Raw genomic sequence first — 15,312 nt, forward strand, 5'->3', positions numbered from 1 at the left:
ACAGACAATTGTGTCACTGCATGTTGCATACTTAGTTGTGTAAAACAGTTGAGCTACATGTTGTCAGAGAAGCAACCACCCAGCCCTTGTAATGACTATCTTGAATTAGCAGCTTGTTCGGGAAGAGCAGAAGGAAGAGGCCACAGCAGCTTTTCTGAGCCTTCTGTTATCTGCCCAGGCATCTGGTGCTCAGAGTGATTCTATTGCCATGGTCCTGCTCTGCCTGAGAAGGCTGGGCTGGGTACAGCTGTAGTTCTCAAAGGACCAAGTTGCTCCATCCTTTAGTCTCAACCACTCTTGGCTGTGTGAGGACACCAGCAAAGAAAGAAAGAAGACTTTTAACTTCACCTTTGGGTCCAGGTGGGCCTGGCGGGCCTGGAACTCCTGGAGGTCCCTGCATGGTGATTCTGTCACCTGCCAATTGCAGAAGGAGAATAAGAGATTCACAGGAATAAAGTGTGTGGATAAAATCCTGGCTCCACTAAAACTAAGTTAGAATCAATAGAGCAGGATTTTGCCCCCTGGTTTCAGCCTAGGGACAATGAATTCAAAGGAGGAAAGGGGACACAGACTGACCGTGGGAGGAGAGTGCTGAAAGGCCAGGCTCACCCGGTTCTCCTGCATGGGACACAGAAATGCAGGAGCAGTCATATACACAGGCAAGCTACACTGCACCCCACTGATATCTCCTGGAAGCCTCCTTACCCGTGAATCCTCGTGGACCTCGTTCACCTGTGAACAGAGGAGCAGAGGAATCGCGTTACCATTTGCTTTGTCCTGATCTGCAACATCCCAGCCCACACTGCAGAATATTATCATGGCCTTTAATTTGCAGGGCAGAAATGGGTAAAGGGTGTAGGTCCCATCTTTTCCTGCCAGCTGAGAATTGAGCTACACTTCACAGGGCCACCTCCTTGCACTGACTTAGCCAAGTCCACACTGCATTTTGCAAAAAGATTGTTCCCCTTTACTGGCAAATCTGAAGCTCTGAATGCTCCTGAATCTAATGGGCTTGCAAAGTTGGGATCTGAATACAGCAATTGCCTTAACACACGGATTGGAGGCTAATAAATTTCTCTGACAAAGACTGATTTGTTTTATGGCAGCAGACAGGAGTCCTATTTAGTGACCACTGTGCTAGCTTTCTTACAGCCACAGAAAGGCAGGACACTTTCTGCTTCCAAGACCTTCGTTCCTTCTTTTCAGTCTGAGGTGCTGAGATCCATCTAGTATCTTGGTGAACCAGCAGGATATACCCACCTTGGTCTCCTTTTGGGCCTGGTGGGCCTGGTGGACCTGGTGGGCCTGTGAAGAATGTTTCTGTAATTAAAACAAAAAGGTTTCTTCATGATATCCAAGAGAACATGACACAAGTTTTGTCTGGCTCCACCTGGTCCTAGCCAAAGATGTGCTCTCTGGTACCCCAACAGTTAGGACATTCCCAGGGCACAGGTGAGGGAATGAGTGGGAAGAACCTACCTGAGGTGGACATGGAAGATCCTGGTCTCCCTGGTGGGCCTGGAGGTCCTGGCAATCCTTCTCCTAGGCAAAAGGGACACAAACAGGCTTCAGGAAGGATCAGCCTCAGACATGTAAGTAAATGCATGTTAGAGCTCTTACATCTCCAGCCACGGCCATAGCTCAAATATTTACAAGTGTAGGCTAGTATCGTTGTTTTCTCCACACACATCTATCCCTGTTAGTTATTTTTCGTTATCTTTTGCCACCACAGCAGACATATAGGACAGAGAAATTCCTTTCTTTGTGGTACAGAGTGCCTATCCCAGCTGGCCTTCATGACATTGAGAGGGAAGATTCATTTCATCACACACCTGACCTGCTCCCCTTTGCAGAGTGCAAGGAATGGGGTTATGCTCCTGTCTCGTGTCCTCCTGCACCACCCCTCTTCTGGCTGTGAAAGGGAAATCTGTGCTACAGGAAGTGGAGTGGGGATATGTTCCTCATGCTAAGAACCACTCCATCTCTCCCCAGCTGGAAGTTAAGGCTCGACACGTCAGAAGTAAAGACGGAATTGATTGCAGTTACTTCCTTTTGGGACTTGAGAATGTTGAGTGGCTTCCCAAAAAGTATGGCTTTTATGAATTACTACTCTGGCTAACAAACCTCTGCCAAAGCAAATCTTCTCTCTTGGGAAGTGTCTTGCTGCTGTGGAACTATATTGCAGTGAAATTGTGTTAGTAGGAACCCACTATGTGAAACTCTGCTTCCAGTAAAGTCAGCCCTACTAACTTCCACAGGTCCAAGATTGACCTGGCATACTGCAAGGCACAGGATAGAGGCACTGGAAAAACCTCCCACTTTCCAGGTTTGTTTCAGATAAACAAGCTCTTACCTGGGGGGCCACGAGGTCCAGGGGGTCCCTGCACAGATTCACCTGATGAAGAAAGAAAGAGGGGTATTACAGAATATTTACTCAGCAAACTGCATGGCCCAGAAACGTGCCATGTGTGTTAGCATCCCCCTGCTTACGTAGTGAGCTCTGCTAAATTACGTACCTGGTGGTCCAGGGGGACCTGGAGGTCCTGCTCGCCCTTGTAAATCTGCCAGCACTGTGCAAATTAAACACACACAAAAAAAGGAAAAATTGTTGCTATGGAGCTACTGCTGCTATGGAAACACTGTCGTTACGTTGCTGTTATAAACTCTTACAGTCAAAGGTGGACTAAGGCAGGACCTGGGTAACCTAAGCCAAAGTTGAGGCAGAGAGGGGAGAAGAGTGATGTATTTGGTTCCCAGCACACGGGTTAGGACATGAAGCAAAATACAGTGCTGAGCAGGCTGGCAGCGTATTGGAAACAGGCAGGAGATGTCTCTGAAGACTAATGGTTGCTGAGGGAAAGAGCAAAGGACTCAAAGGCTAAAGAAGAAGGGAAAGAACTTTCAAGGAGAGGAAGGATTCTTTCCACAAGGGGCAAGTTTTGGGAGGAGAACATTATGCAGCCATTATTTAACAAGTAGCTGTGCTGCGTTATCTTGATTGGAGATGTATCCTCACCTCCAAGTTGAGGCACAAACTCAAAGTTCAGTGATGCTGAATGGGGGATGAGACAGTACTGAAGCATGATCTGGATCTACATGACCCCATTCAGATGGTGATCAGGCAAGGACCATTTATGATTTTATGCCCTCCTCTGCCTTGCCTCTCCTGCACACTCGCAGAGGTCCCAGATCCTCGGAATACTGACTGTAAGTGCACCACACATCTAGTATTGCACAGAGCAAGCAGACACTTTTCTCGGGATGCTGCTAAACCATTCTGTTCTGTTCCATTTATTTTATTCTTAAAATAGCATTTGCTCCCCTGTGAATTTGTCCTCTAATTCACAGAGAGATTTTGATCTCTGTTGCTTAGATTAATGTGCCTTTTCAAACGGGTTCTCCTCTTACGGATGGCTCTGTGTTCATATTACATAGGGAACTGTCTGTGCAAACACAAGTGGCTAAAAGGCCAAGCTGAAACCTCACAGCTCTGTGACCATCTCTGCTGTTGGGGACTGTTCACCAGTCACCATTCCTTAGCTTTCCTCTCTGTGACATGGGCCTGGTGCCATCTACCTCCTTCTGAAAGAACTTTGGGATGCACAGAGAAGGAGGGCAGAAGAAGTAGCTGGTATTGCTGTCCCACCAGCAAACATAGACAGGCACACTTGCCCTATGTCACGCTGAGGGGAAAGAGGGAGAGGCATCTCCTGTTAGCTGTGAGCAGGCCTTGAGGCCTCTGGCACCTCTCCAAGCAGAAGGGTGGAAAGGCAGGCCCACTTACTTTGAGATGTTAATGATGAGACTTCTGTTTTGATAGTTTCTATCACAGCTTCACCTGGGGATCCCTTCTCGCCCCGTGGACCTTTTTCAGGGAAAAAAAGAGAAAGTGAATTATTTAACTGAGAGAAGGTGACATTTTGTAATCACTCCTCACCTCCTCGACAACAGGTTCAGACTTTGCTTACGTGAACTGGGAGCATGACCTCAGTCCCCAGCTCTGAGGGACGCTGTATTCAAATGTGGAAATTACTGCACAATTTGCCCTAAAACAGGATCATAGAAAACTGGATAAAAAAGGTTCTTAGGAGTCAGCTCTGTTCAGGCCCTTCCAAACAGATGTCTGCCCAATTGGCAGCGGTTTCACAGTGACATTATTCCCAATTTGGCTCTAGTTTGTTCTCCCACCTTTCAAAATGGCAGGAGGTATCCAGCTGGGCTATATCCCCTACCACAGAAAGGCAACTGCACTTGAGAAGCTCCTTAGAAATACCAGCCTTCGGAAAAAATAACGTAAGAAAAAAAAGTCATTTGCAGCATCCACATCATACTGGCTCTTACCACCCTCCTTTTTCCCCTGGGAAAGAAAAAAAGAATAGAAATTCTTTAAAAGATTAATTAAGCCAAATAATGAAGTAAAATTAACTGAATGGAAGAAATCTGCAAACAAAAGGGAGAGAGATTGTGCCAAGGGCTGAGAGAATTAGAAACAAAGAAAGAACTAATGAATTCAGTTCTCTTAAGAAGCAGAATCAAAGCTGATGGAGAATGGTACCTTGCTGTCCAGGGAGACCAGCTGGTCCAACAGGACCTGGTTTCAAAGGGAAAAAAACCAGATTGCATTAGAATTTCCTGGTTGTATTTTACAGTAGCAGGAAAGAATCAATAGGTCTTTTATAAGAACTGAGACTATCAAATAATGTATTTGTCTGCACAAGTAAATGGAATTGCTATGGGGTATGAATTCATCAATGATGTCCCATATATTACTTGAAGGTCTGGAGAAGAGGCTTATTTTCCATCATGTAGCAATTAAAGTGCTTGGTGCCTCTTAGACTGGGGAAATAACCAGAATGTCACTGACCACAATAGAAATGCAATAGGCCCAACCCTCCTCTTGCATTCCCTGCTGCAAATTGAGGCTAGCTCTACCAAACCAGCTCCAGGATTAGCTCCAGCTGGGAGAGGCACAGAAGTGCCATGAGAACCGGGGCTCAGGAACTCTGCTGCCTGACACCAGCGTGCTGGAGGGCGGTGTCTGACCTGGAACAGAGGAGTATGAGGACCAAGCTCATGCATAGCCAGTCTGTGTGTGTGTGTGTTTGTGTGAAAGATTTGTAGATGCTCATGTGGGACTTCTGCTGTCTTGAGTTCAAAGCTAAGACAGGAAAACAAGCACTTCCTGATTTCAGTAACAGTGCCGGGAGAGGGATTAGACACAAGCCTGCTTTCCCGAGAGGCAAAAGAGCTTGATTCTACTCGCTGGATTTGACCTGTCACTACTTTGTACTCATCAGATCAAAGGACAACAACAGTGTTCCCAGTTTCTTCATCTTCTCAGCCCTCCCTTCTGTGCTGCCCTGCTGTGATCATATCCCATTTCTCCCTTGAGGCTGCTGCCTCCCTAACTCAGCCTGAGATCTTGGTCTTTCTGCAGGGAAGGGTGAGGACCATGAGTATCTAGACTGCCTGAGCAATCTTGCCTCCCAGACAGGGCAGCCTGGCAGAGACATCACACATTAAATTAAGAACTGGATGCACAGCAATGCAAGCTGCCTGCAAAAACCACAGCAGAGGAGCAGCTTCCTCACCTGGAACACCTGGGGGTCCAGTGGGGCCAGCTGGGCCTGGGGGACCTGGTGGGCCTGGCAGAGTAATAGTTGACGAACCCTCTGAAACACAAAACGCATACGCTTGCACACGTACACATATATATACACATCCAGCGAACGTGTAACAAATCCATCCTTAAGGAATCACACATCTATAGCATACATGTTCTCCCAACACAGGGAGTCCCAGTACAGGTCTGACACACAGTTGAGATTAATTTGGGAGGCATAACAAAAAACAGAGAAAATCCTCCAAAAGCAGAAGTGTTTGAACTCCCACAGCACTACATACCAGCACTTATGACTTTTCCTGGAGCTCCAGGTTCTCCTATGAAAAGAAAGAGACAAAAGATGAACTTCTTTTCTGGGGAAGAGTTGTCACTAGCTCAATGACATTGTCTTATTAAACATGTGATTTCTCTTCTCTTTGCCCTTGATCTCTTGTCTGAGAAGTCATAGCATTAGAAAGTCATGGGGGAAGCAATAGAGCTCAGCTAATCCAGAGATATCCTCTGATCAACTTTCCAAGCACTACATCTGCCAGAATAGGGAATAGGCCAACTTTCCAAGCACTACATCTGCCAGTATAGGGAACAGGCCTTGATTTATCTGAGGCAGGCACACAGCTTCCATTGCAGTCACCAGGCATCATACTCATATGCTTAGGGCAGAACAAGATTTGCTAAGGTTTTCTCAGTGGAGAACTGTCATGCTGAGTGCCTCAGCAGATGCCTTGCCTTTCGTGTATGCTCAAGGAGGCTTTGGCTACCATCTGTTTCTCAAACCTTCTCTTCCTAAAGCCACTAGATGCCACTGTTGATTCAGAAACTGGTCAGCAGCGCAGATAATCCTCCCTAAAATGAAGTGCTTAGAGAGAAAATGAGTATTAGGGAAGAAACAAAACTTACCTTTAGTCCCTGGTCGGCCTGGGTTGCCTGGAAGTCCTGATATGAGGTAGATATGAACAATTTAAAATGGTTAGTGCAAATATTGTTTGTTCTATTTTTTCCAGGTACCCCAGTTGAGTTTCACTTGTGGGTTTATAGGATGAACTCCCTAATCAAGACCCTGGCTTTCAGCATTTATAAGCAGGTGCCTGACCGCAAGTTGAGGAATTCACAGTGGACTGTAGACTGAGCTGGTAGTGTCCATGGGCATAGCTAAGGGCTTCCCTTCTGCCACTGCTCCGTGGATGACGGCACTGCTCCCTAGATTTACCTGTAGCTTCTTCCAGGTACTGCTCCCTGTCCTGATGCTCCTGGATAAATTCCCTGGTGACTTGCCCCCCAAACCACCTTTACTTGCTGACGTCACACCCTCTGTTTCCACCTCTATTGCTACATCCCCTCCCCTCTGTTTCTGCTGCTGATTAGAAGGACTTTTCAGTGATGCACAGGGAACTGAAACATGTTATTTGTTACAAGCTATGTTTTGGGGAGAGGCAAATTTTCAAACACTCTGAGGCCCTCCATTCATCAAAATTTACACACCAACCACAAAACCTGTCTCAAAAGCAAAGGGAGATGCAGAAACCTTGGGATATCACTTTGGAAGCCCCAAGCAGCACCGAGGGAAAATTACAAGTGTTTTTTGAGCCCATATCAAAGTGTATCATTGATAAGTTGAAACACGGTGGAAAAACCTACCTGGCGGTCCTTGGGGTCCTGTGAGACCTGGAAGAAAAAGGCAAAAATTCTAAAATGTCTAAACAAATTTCAGGTGGGGAAAGGATAGACAGGGAGAAAAAGATTACATTTACTTAAAATTATAGCACACAGCCCACAAGTGGTGTAAATTGCCCTAGCACCTAGTATGTAAACTGAATATTGGCTCATAGCAGCTGATGTTCTTGTTTGCAGTGTGTGCAATCCTGAGATCGCAGTCTAGATTCCCTGTGTGTTTTCCTTTCATCACCATCTTACAATACAGAGATCTTCTATCAGCCTTAACTTCAAATTAAGATTGGAAATTGTTGACAAAGACATCGATGTTCCTGACTGAGCAGAAAGTATTTTTGGTCTCTGTATGCTTTTACCTGGCTGTCCTGCATCTCCAGAGGGTCCTGGAGGGCCTCGGGCTCCTGGCATTCCCATAAGACCTGGTTCACCTAGGGATATAATCACCATTAACAAGCCAGAAGTCACTGACTTACAATCTACCAATCCATTCAAGCTTGGCCACCAGCTGTCCTGCAGCGCTTTCTACCTATTGTATCTTCAAACAGCCAACTGGCCAGTTCCAGCATCAGTGTCTGGGAGGTGAACGTCAATGCCACAAGAGTTCTGTAGTGAGAACAACTCTGTCACAAGTTTACAGCCAGCTCCATTATATGTCTCACGCTTACATGGCTGACTCTACAGTTCTTTTGAGACAGCAAGATTCCAGAACATGAATCTGCTGCCATCTTCTCCCACCCCTTTTACAAATCAACCTCCTGCCAAATCAGAAAGTACCTGCACTTCGATCTCAAAGGAATCCCTTACCTTTTTCACCTGGCTGTCCATCACGGCCAGCTTGTCCTGTCCAAAGAAAAGAGATTGTTAAGGACCGCTGAAATAGTACCACAGATGCCCTGTTCTACTAAGCAGAGCACAGCCCTAAACACGAGACAGTGGCTTTTCATCATATTGCATCTGGAAGAAACCTTGGCTGCAGTTACTGAAGATCCAGAAAAAGTTCACTTTAGGACACTGTCACTGTAGGACATCTTTTCTGAGTATACAGACTAATCTTAGCTATCTAAGGAAAAGACCTAGGATCACAACCATTATGATTCCACTCCCATGTTGTTTTCTTGTCTGTGCTCATAAACACACTCTGGGTGGAAATGACATTGCCCCACATATAAACACAGCTCTTTTCTGTTACCCACCTACAGGTCCTTTAGCCCCTGGCTCTCCTGGAGGACCAGGCATTCCTCTTGAGCCTTGTTCACCTGTAGCGAAATGGTATGAAAATGAATCAAACAAATCTTGGTGAAGATACAATTTATCACTGTCAGCAATATTTGATGCTTTGGAATTGAAAAACAGCATTGACAGGATGTTCAGGCCTCATGATTCGTGACTGTCTCTGGGCATTAGAAAAGCTCAAGTGAAGTGAATACGGGCCACATGAGGGAGAATTTCCCGAAAGCTAAATACAAAGATTGCTACCAAGATTACTGGAATCAAGAATGGGATCTCTTTGTTTAAAACTTGGGTGCAAAAATAAAACTCCTATAACCAATAACATCATTGTACTTTTTCAGAAAGCTAACTGGGATTGGCTGGGCTATACTGTTATTTGAAAACTCAAATAATGCATGTGTATATTAGATAGGCTGTTACTGTAGGAAAACAATCCACTGACCTGTCATTCCACGAGAACCCTTCTCACCCTGATCACCTGCGGCACAAAAAAGGGAAGGATTTTGTGAGATTGTTTCATTGTAAAATGTTTCCATCAGAGAAAATAAAGTCTGCTTTCCGACAAGAACACAGAATAAAAAGCCAAAGGAGGATAGGGTTAATACCCATGGACAGTATCTAAAGGAATCTAAAGAAAATATCCACAAAAGATATTTAATTCATCAACATACCTTTGGGTCCAGGGGCTCCAGTGGCTCCTTTCTCACCTGAAAGATATATGGATGATTGAAGAATAGTAATAACAAGTCAGAAGGGAAAGGAATTTCATGCATCAATGCATGTAGGGGAAATACAGGTACTCTGATATCAGACAAACTCAAACCAGAAATTCCTTTCCTTCAATACAGCTCCATCCATCCAACCATGTTTCCTCACCTAGACTGCTCTATTACCTCTGTCTCTCCTGTATTTCTCAATATTTGCTTGCAATCACTGATTAAGTCTAGTTCCTCCTCCCCTTTCCTCAGTCTTGTGCTTTTCTTTGCCCCTAGCATCAAAATGCTACATGCTTAGACCAAGTCTGCTACTCAGAGCAGTGCTAGAAAAGCATATCAGCTAGTGCTGCTGTAATTGCCAAGGGGAAAAGAAGCCTACCTTTAGCACCTGGGAGACCTGCTTCTCCTCTAAATCCTTGTAGGCCGGGAGGACCTGCAGAAAAATGAGATGGGGGATTTAACTTATCCCACTCACCACTATGCATCACTGAAGAAGAAAAACTATGAGAAGCCGTCACTCTGTTTTGGTTTTCTCTAGTCTCTAGATGCCGTAGCAAAGGAGTGCAGCACTCACCTGGAGGACCTTGTGGGCCTGGAGAACCCATCAGACCTGTGAATAAGGAACATGGATTTTTTTTCAGTAACACCACAATTAGAAAATGAACAAGTCTCTTTCGGTTTGCCCAGCAGAATCCACAACCCAATAGGTGTTTAGCAGATCGGAATTCCCCCAGCCATTAGAAGAATTTGCATCACTGGCATCCTCAAAACCAGGACAATAAATCTACACAACTTAGTTTTTGTGACATAGAGGAAGTGGTTTTCCCTAATGTAAGGTGAAGAGAGCCACGCCTTCCATCTTGGCTGAGACGCTGGTATCTGTACTTCAGGTGGGACCCATTTTTTATAGTGCAATTTTTATCCCAGTTACATGGATTGTAGAGCTGTAACTATGTTAGAAGCCTGTTAGGTATATGGAGCTTACCTTATCATTTCTGAAAGCAGAGAAAAAACAGCTGGAAACATCACACATCTTAAAGATTGGTGTTTTGAGAAACCTCCCTGCCAATCCCCACTCTCACTAAAAATCTCCAAGAATCTATTGCTCTAAAGGTTATGTGTACCTACCAAAGTAAATTTTATCTAAAATGAGGACCATTAGTTCACCTTTTTGATTACTGCAGTGCAACACAAATGAAACAGGAAGGCTGGAGTGCTCATTTACTCCTAACCAGTCTGCTAAACTCTCTCTGTCCATCTTCTTATTTACCTTTAAGGCCAGCAGAACCTGGGGGACCAGGTGGCCCTGGAGGACCTCGCTCACCAACAACACCTGCAGAATAAAAGCATGAATAGATACTGTAGAATACAATTGTGATCCCATTTTTCCATTATCCCATCTCCTGTTATTCTTCCTCTGGCAAGTGTCATGAATAATTTGCTGGTCAGTTCAAAACACCCAAAGAAGCACGAATTTTCCAAGAAAAAAATCTCATCTCACTGGGCTTTAGGATAAGCAAGACAAATCCCCCAGCTTTGGTGACTTGGATAACAGGGAAGAAGATGACCTTGATACTAAGTGCTTTTGGCTCTGCCAAACTGAGAACAGCCAAAACAAAACAACATTTGTTTACCCATTGCAAATTTGGCAAAAAAAATCCCTTAGGCCAGATTTGTCTGTGCTGGGAAATGTCTAAAATGAAATCTGGATTTGAATATCAAATCAAATTCTACCACTGAGGTGTTTTATAAACTGGGACCAAACACTAGCTTTTGTCCATCTCTGCTTTATCCAAGAATGGGACTAGTTCCTACCTCTGTCTCCTTTTTCTCCAAATCCAGGTGGTCCAGGCTCCCCTCGAGGCCCTGGTAGCCCTTCTCGACCTCTTTGTCCTATGGGACCTTCCATGCCAGGATCACCTATCGGAAACAAATGCCTTGTAAAAAAAAGTGTCTTTATGGGAGGCCTTGGGCAAGAGGATCCATGGCCACCTCCATGGGGGAAGGCAATGATCACACCAACCGGGTGTCTATATTCCCATGCCATGTGTCAATCAGTTGTGAGAGACTCACAGCATTGATAGAGACGCTTACCCATGCTGCCTTTCTGTCCTTTTGGTCCTTCTGGCCCTTGGTGCCCAATTGGACCAGGAATGCCTGGAAAGAAAAACACAACAAATGTCCAGAGTCCTTGTCTCTGTACCATGAAAGAATAACATGCAAATTAGGGGAACCTGAAGCCTGGAGGGATTAATCAGCTGAGGTAAAGAATATATTACTTGGAAGGTGAGTATTTGAACAGGGATCTCTTTAGAAGAACACAATAAATGTAAGAGCACAAGGAAGTTGGGCCAAGTACTCATGCAGCTGTGGGACTCTTTCAATGGTAGGCTGGGATCTTCACACTCCCAAATTAGGCATGTTCAACTAAGTGGAACGCAGGCTGAGGCCTTGCTTGTAACCAAGTCTCTGAGCTGTGTCTGTAGCTCAGCACCAAGTGACTTACTCTATGCTAAATATTGACTCTTTAGAGAACCACCTCAAGCTAGGTTTGCAGTGCAAAATTTGCTCTTGCCTGCAGTAGTATCACTAAATGTTCTCCCTCAAAGGGGAATTGTACTACTGCCTACCTGGGACACCAGGAAGTCCTCGCTCTCCTGTAGGGAGAAAGAAATAGACAGTCAGTGGGGAATAGGTCTTCCCTGTCTGTCACTTTGGCCAACCCTCACCCCCCCATAAAAAGGAGTTTGTTCCTGGCATGTTTACAAGTTCTACCATCTCCAGCAATGCCACATTGGCCCCCTTGTATTTATGCAATGGATTGAATCATTCACACCACGCTGTGATTAAACCAGGTAGAGCTTGGCTTCAGGAGTGACTTTCATCCAGGTGAAAGAAGTTTCTAGATTCAAAGTGACATCTGTTTTCTCTTCTACTGTGAACCCTAAAATTGTCTTTGCTTGTAAGAAGAGCAAAAAACCCCAACCATCACAGCAATCTCTGAAGTACAGAATGCATCAGCATGCTGGAGTAACAAAAATCCATTTGCTACCCAGGCCTTATGGCAGGCTGCCAATCTACCTGACAAAGCAGGTAACTCCAGACTCACCTCTGGGACCTTGCATTCCCATGTCACCTTAGAAAAGAAGAAAAAAAAAAATCAGGGAGAGATCCTGGAGAGATTTCCAATGATGACTCATTCATTTTGTTTTTCTAGTTGCTTTCCCACCTTCAATGAAACATGAAGGAGTTATGGGTGAACAAGGACACTTCACACTTGAATAGTGCAGGACAAGACCCATCCCACTAGTGGCAAATAGGATCTGGCCTTTCACACTGGCACGATGCAAGATTGGGCCTCCTGTATTAGTTCTGCATGGGATCAGGCCCTCTGCAGTTTAAGTGGCAAACTAGCTTTACAGTCTTTCTTCAAGTATAAACCAGCTTCATCTTTCTCACTGCCAATTGTCCCTTGTGGCAAGATCCACCCCAAACTTGGGCATTGCCAGACCCAAGGAATAGGACAGGGGAAGAGGACTATATGGCTGTACCTTTCTCACCAGGTTCTCCTCTCTCCCCTCGGAAGTAGCCTGTAACAGGAAGTGAAGGAGCTGTTAGAGTGCATTACACAACAGAATAGCTACTCGCTTCAAGTACAAGGATCCTTCTATTTGGATTTTGAGGCTGCAGGCAGCACAGGCTATCAAGCACAGCATGGCTTTGTAAGTAGAGTTTCCTCAGCAAATTTGCTTTCGCTGGGAGAATGTAGGCTCCTCTGTTCTTAACCTATTTCCATCATCTGCTAAACAGAAGTAAATGATCTTTCCCTTGCTAACAAAAGTAGCATGAGAAATACGGTGTGGGTTCATTTTTCTGTGTAGTTCTTTCAAAATGGAAAACTCATGTACCTCCTGGCACAGGATGGCATGTCCACAACCTCCTTTCTTCTCCCTTTTCTGCTGGCTTTAACGGATCCACCACCAGTGTTAGTGGCGGCACTCTGAGCTCCAGCACAGCCTGTCTGTGAGGACAGGTGAGGGGACTATTTTTGACAGACTTCATTGCACTCTAAGAGTCCTGGTCTTTAGGCCCTTGGGCAATCAAATCCTCCCACTCCCTTTTAAATAATCTGGTCTCATGCAGCATCACAGACATTGACTCTGCTCACCTTGTTCTATTTCCTTGTTCAGTCTGTTCTTCACCATCAACCAAACTGACTCTTCATTTTCATATGGGAAGGTTGAGGAGGGTGAAATACCATGAAGAAAGTCTACTCTTGAAACATCTTTTTCTATTTTTGAATTCCCTTGGTTAATTGTCAGGAGGCCGTCATTGATTTTTTCCAGGTTTTCCACACGAGATTTCAGCTTTCTCACTTCTTCCGCTGGAAGGTTAAAGTAAAATGCTAGGGAAATTGCTGCCACAGACGCGTATCTGAAATACCTACTTCTAATAGCAGGGACAAGGCAACACTGTGTGAGATACTATGGCCACTGAGTTTTGCAGGATTATTCTTTGTATCTTTTTTTCTAGCAGGGCTATTGGAGTTTAAATGACAACTTTGGAATCCGTTAGTCTCTGAGAAGTAAGACCTCAGATGTCAGGAGTTTTCCTATCCTACTCACCCCAAGACTATATAACCCCTCATCAAAGGTTTATATTCCTTATCCATTCTTTCTGTCCATTCATAATATCTTAGTGGCAGTCACTACCAAGCTGAATGTGCTCCTCCTCAGTTCTCTGGCTTGATATCTATGGTACGTGGCCTCTTTACCAGCTTACACCCTCTGCTTGTCTTTCTATCCCGTTCAACATTTTGGTCCTCAGTTATTTCTTACCCAGAGCAATGAGTCCAAAAAGCAATCCAAGGAGAAGCAACCAGGCCAGAAGCAAACCCAGGAGCCATTTCCACCAGCTGCAGCAGGAACCACAGGGACACCAGGATGGTGCTGATCCGATTGCACCCGCCGCATCACCATTTCGTATTTCTGGAAGAGGGAAGGGGCAGTCTCCTGGTTAATGAAGAGTTCCTTGACTTCAGAGTTAAGAATCTCTTGAGAATACGGACACCAAGTTCTGATCCATTATACAAAGGGCTATGGAGAAAAATCTTTACACCCCACTCTGCATACAGTGGGTGTAATTCTAGACCCCGTAGAAGCTGGGAGCAGCATTCCCAATGGGAATTCCAACAGTGGACAACACTCAGTGCTTTTTAAAATAACAGCTGAAAAACGTGATCCCCTTGGGGTCAATTTTTTGTAGTTTTCAGCCATAAATGACAGCAATAGCCAGCATAGCCTGTCTGAGCCTTCTCCTCCCCATAAATCTGTCCTGGTGGCAGGATGCAGCTGTCAGCTACCTGATTTTCTCCAGCAATAAAAAAATACTCCAACTGCCCACTCATACACAATCAAATCACTGGTAACAATTTCTCTGGTGTGTGCTCTGCTCATTACAGACAGAGTAGCCTCCTCATTGCACAGCGATCACTCATGTCACTCAAGAACGATTGCTTTTTTGTATACTGTGCTTTGGTGCTCCCTCCGATGAAAGTCGGAATCGCATCACTTACCTGCATAAGTTGCTTTGTCTCTTGTTGGCACAGATTTCAGTCCTCCTGTTTTAACAGTAGTAAAAGAGATCTTAATGGTCTTTCTATGCATGATCAAACTTAGAGCATGGGCTTGCAACGGGAAGGTAGTAATGGAGGCAGAAGGAAAAAGTTCTATTGTATTGCCACAGGGACAAACTCTTACCATTTGCATCTGATTTTAGGCCAGTATCTGTAGCGTAAGAGGAGGAAAATCCCTGCTTCTCTTTCTTCAAGGTGTCTTCTACAAAGGATCCTCAACAGGAACCGAATATAATTAAAAACATTACACTAGAAGTTCAACCAGCCCTATCTTCTTTCATTGACAAAAGGCATGTTTTTTACTGGGAAGCCACAATAGCTCTGCCTGTTTAAGCTAGATTTAGTTTTTGCTTTCAAAGCTGTCCTGGTTTCGGCTGGGATAGGGTTAAATTTCTTCCTAGTGCTGTGTTTTGGATTTAGTATGAGGAGAATGTTGATAA

General features: G+C 44.8%; 1 protein-coding gene across 1 annotated transcript in view; it reads right to left on the minus strand.

Annotated features, from left to right (window-relative positions):
- The window catches only part of COL17A1 (collagen type XVII alpha 1 chain), a 58,959-nt gene that overhangs the window by 9,605 nt on the left and 34,042 nt on the right, over nt 1-15,312 (minus strand). Inside the window, exons 15-44 of the mRNA XM_075154988.1 lie at nt 14,997-15,086; nt 14,813-14,857; nt 14,076-14,225; nt 13,406-13,621; nt 12,789-12,827; nt 12,347-12,373; nt 11,868-11,894; nt 11,332-11,394; nt 11,053-11,157; nt 10,508-10,570; nt 9,812-9,847; nt 9,617-9,670; nt 9,193-9,228; nt 8,964-8,999; nt 8,485-8,547; nt 8,096-8,131; nt 7,648-7,719; nt 7,259-7,285; nt 6,521-6,556; nt 5,905-5,940; nt 5,592-5,672; nt 4,556-4,591; nt 3,785-3,865; nt 2,517-2,570; nt 2,354-2,395; nt 1,480-1,542; nt 1,261-1,320; nt 706-732; nt 577-618; nt 349-414 (exon numbers count right to left, since the gene is read on the minus strand). Of these exons, the coding sequence (XP_075011089.1) occupies nt 349-414; nt 577-618; nt 706-732; nt 1,261-1,320; nt 1,480-1,542; nt 2,354-2,395; nt 2,517-2,570; nt 3,785-3,865; nt 4,556-4,591; nt 5,592-5,672; nt 5,905-5,940; nt 6,521-6,556; nt 7,259-7,285; nt 7,648-7,719; nt 8,096-8,131; nt 8,485-8,547; nt 8,964-8,999; nt 9,193-9,228; nt 9,617-9,670; nt 9,812-9,847; nt 10,508-10,570; nt 11,053-11,157; nt 11,332-11,394; nt 11,868-11,894; nt 12,347-12,373; nt 12,789-12,827; nt 13,406-13,621; nt 14,076-14,225; nt 14,813-14,857; nt 14,997-15,086 (1,809 nt within the window). The remainder of the gene's footprint in view (nt 1-348; nt 415-576; nt 619-705; nt 733-1,260; nt 1,321-1,479; nt 1,543-2,353; nt 2,396-2,516; nt 2,571-3,784; nt 3,866-4,555; nt 4,592-5,591; nt 5,673-5,904; nt 5,941-6,520; nt 6,557-7,258; nt 7,286-7,647; nt 7,720-8,095; nt 8,132-8,484; nt 8,548-8,963; nt 9,000-9,192; nt 9,229-9,616; nt 9,671-9,811; nt 9,848-10,507; nt 10,571-11,052; nt 11,158-11,331; nt 11,395-11,867; nt 11,895-12,346; nt 12,374-12,788; nt 12,828-13,405; nt 13,622-14,075; nt 14,226-14,812; nt 14,858-14,996; nt 15,087-15,312) is intronic.

The sequence above is a fragment of the Calonectris borealis genome, chromosome 7 (genome assembly GCF_964195595.1).
Source record: "Calonectris borealis chromosome 7, bCalBor7.hap1.2, whole genome shotgun sequence".
In the NCBI taxonomy this organism is placed as follows: domain Eukaryota; kingdom Metazoa; phylum Chordata; class Aves; order Procellariiformes; family Procellariidae; genus Calonectris; species Calonectris borealis.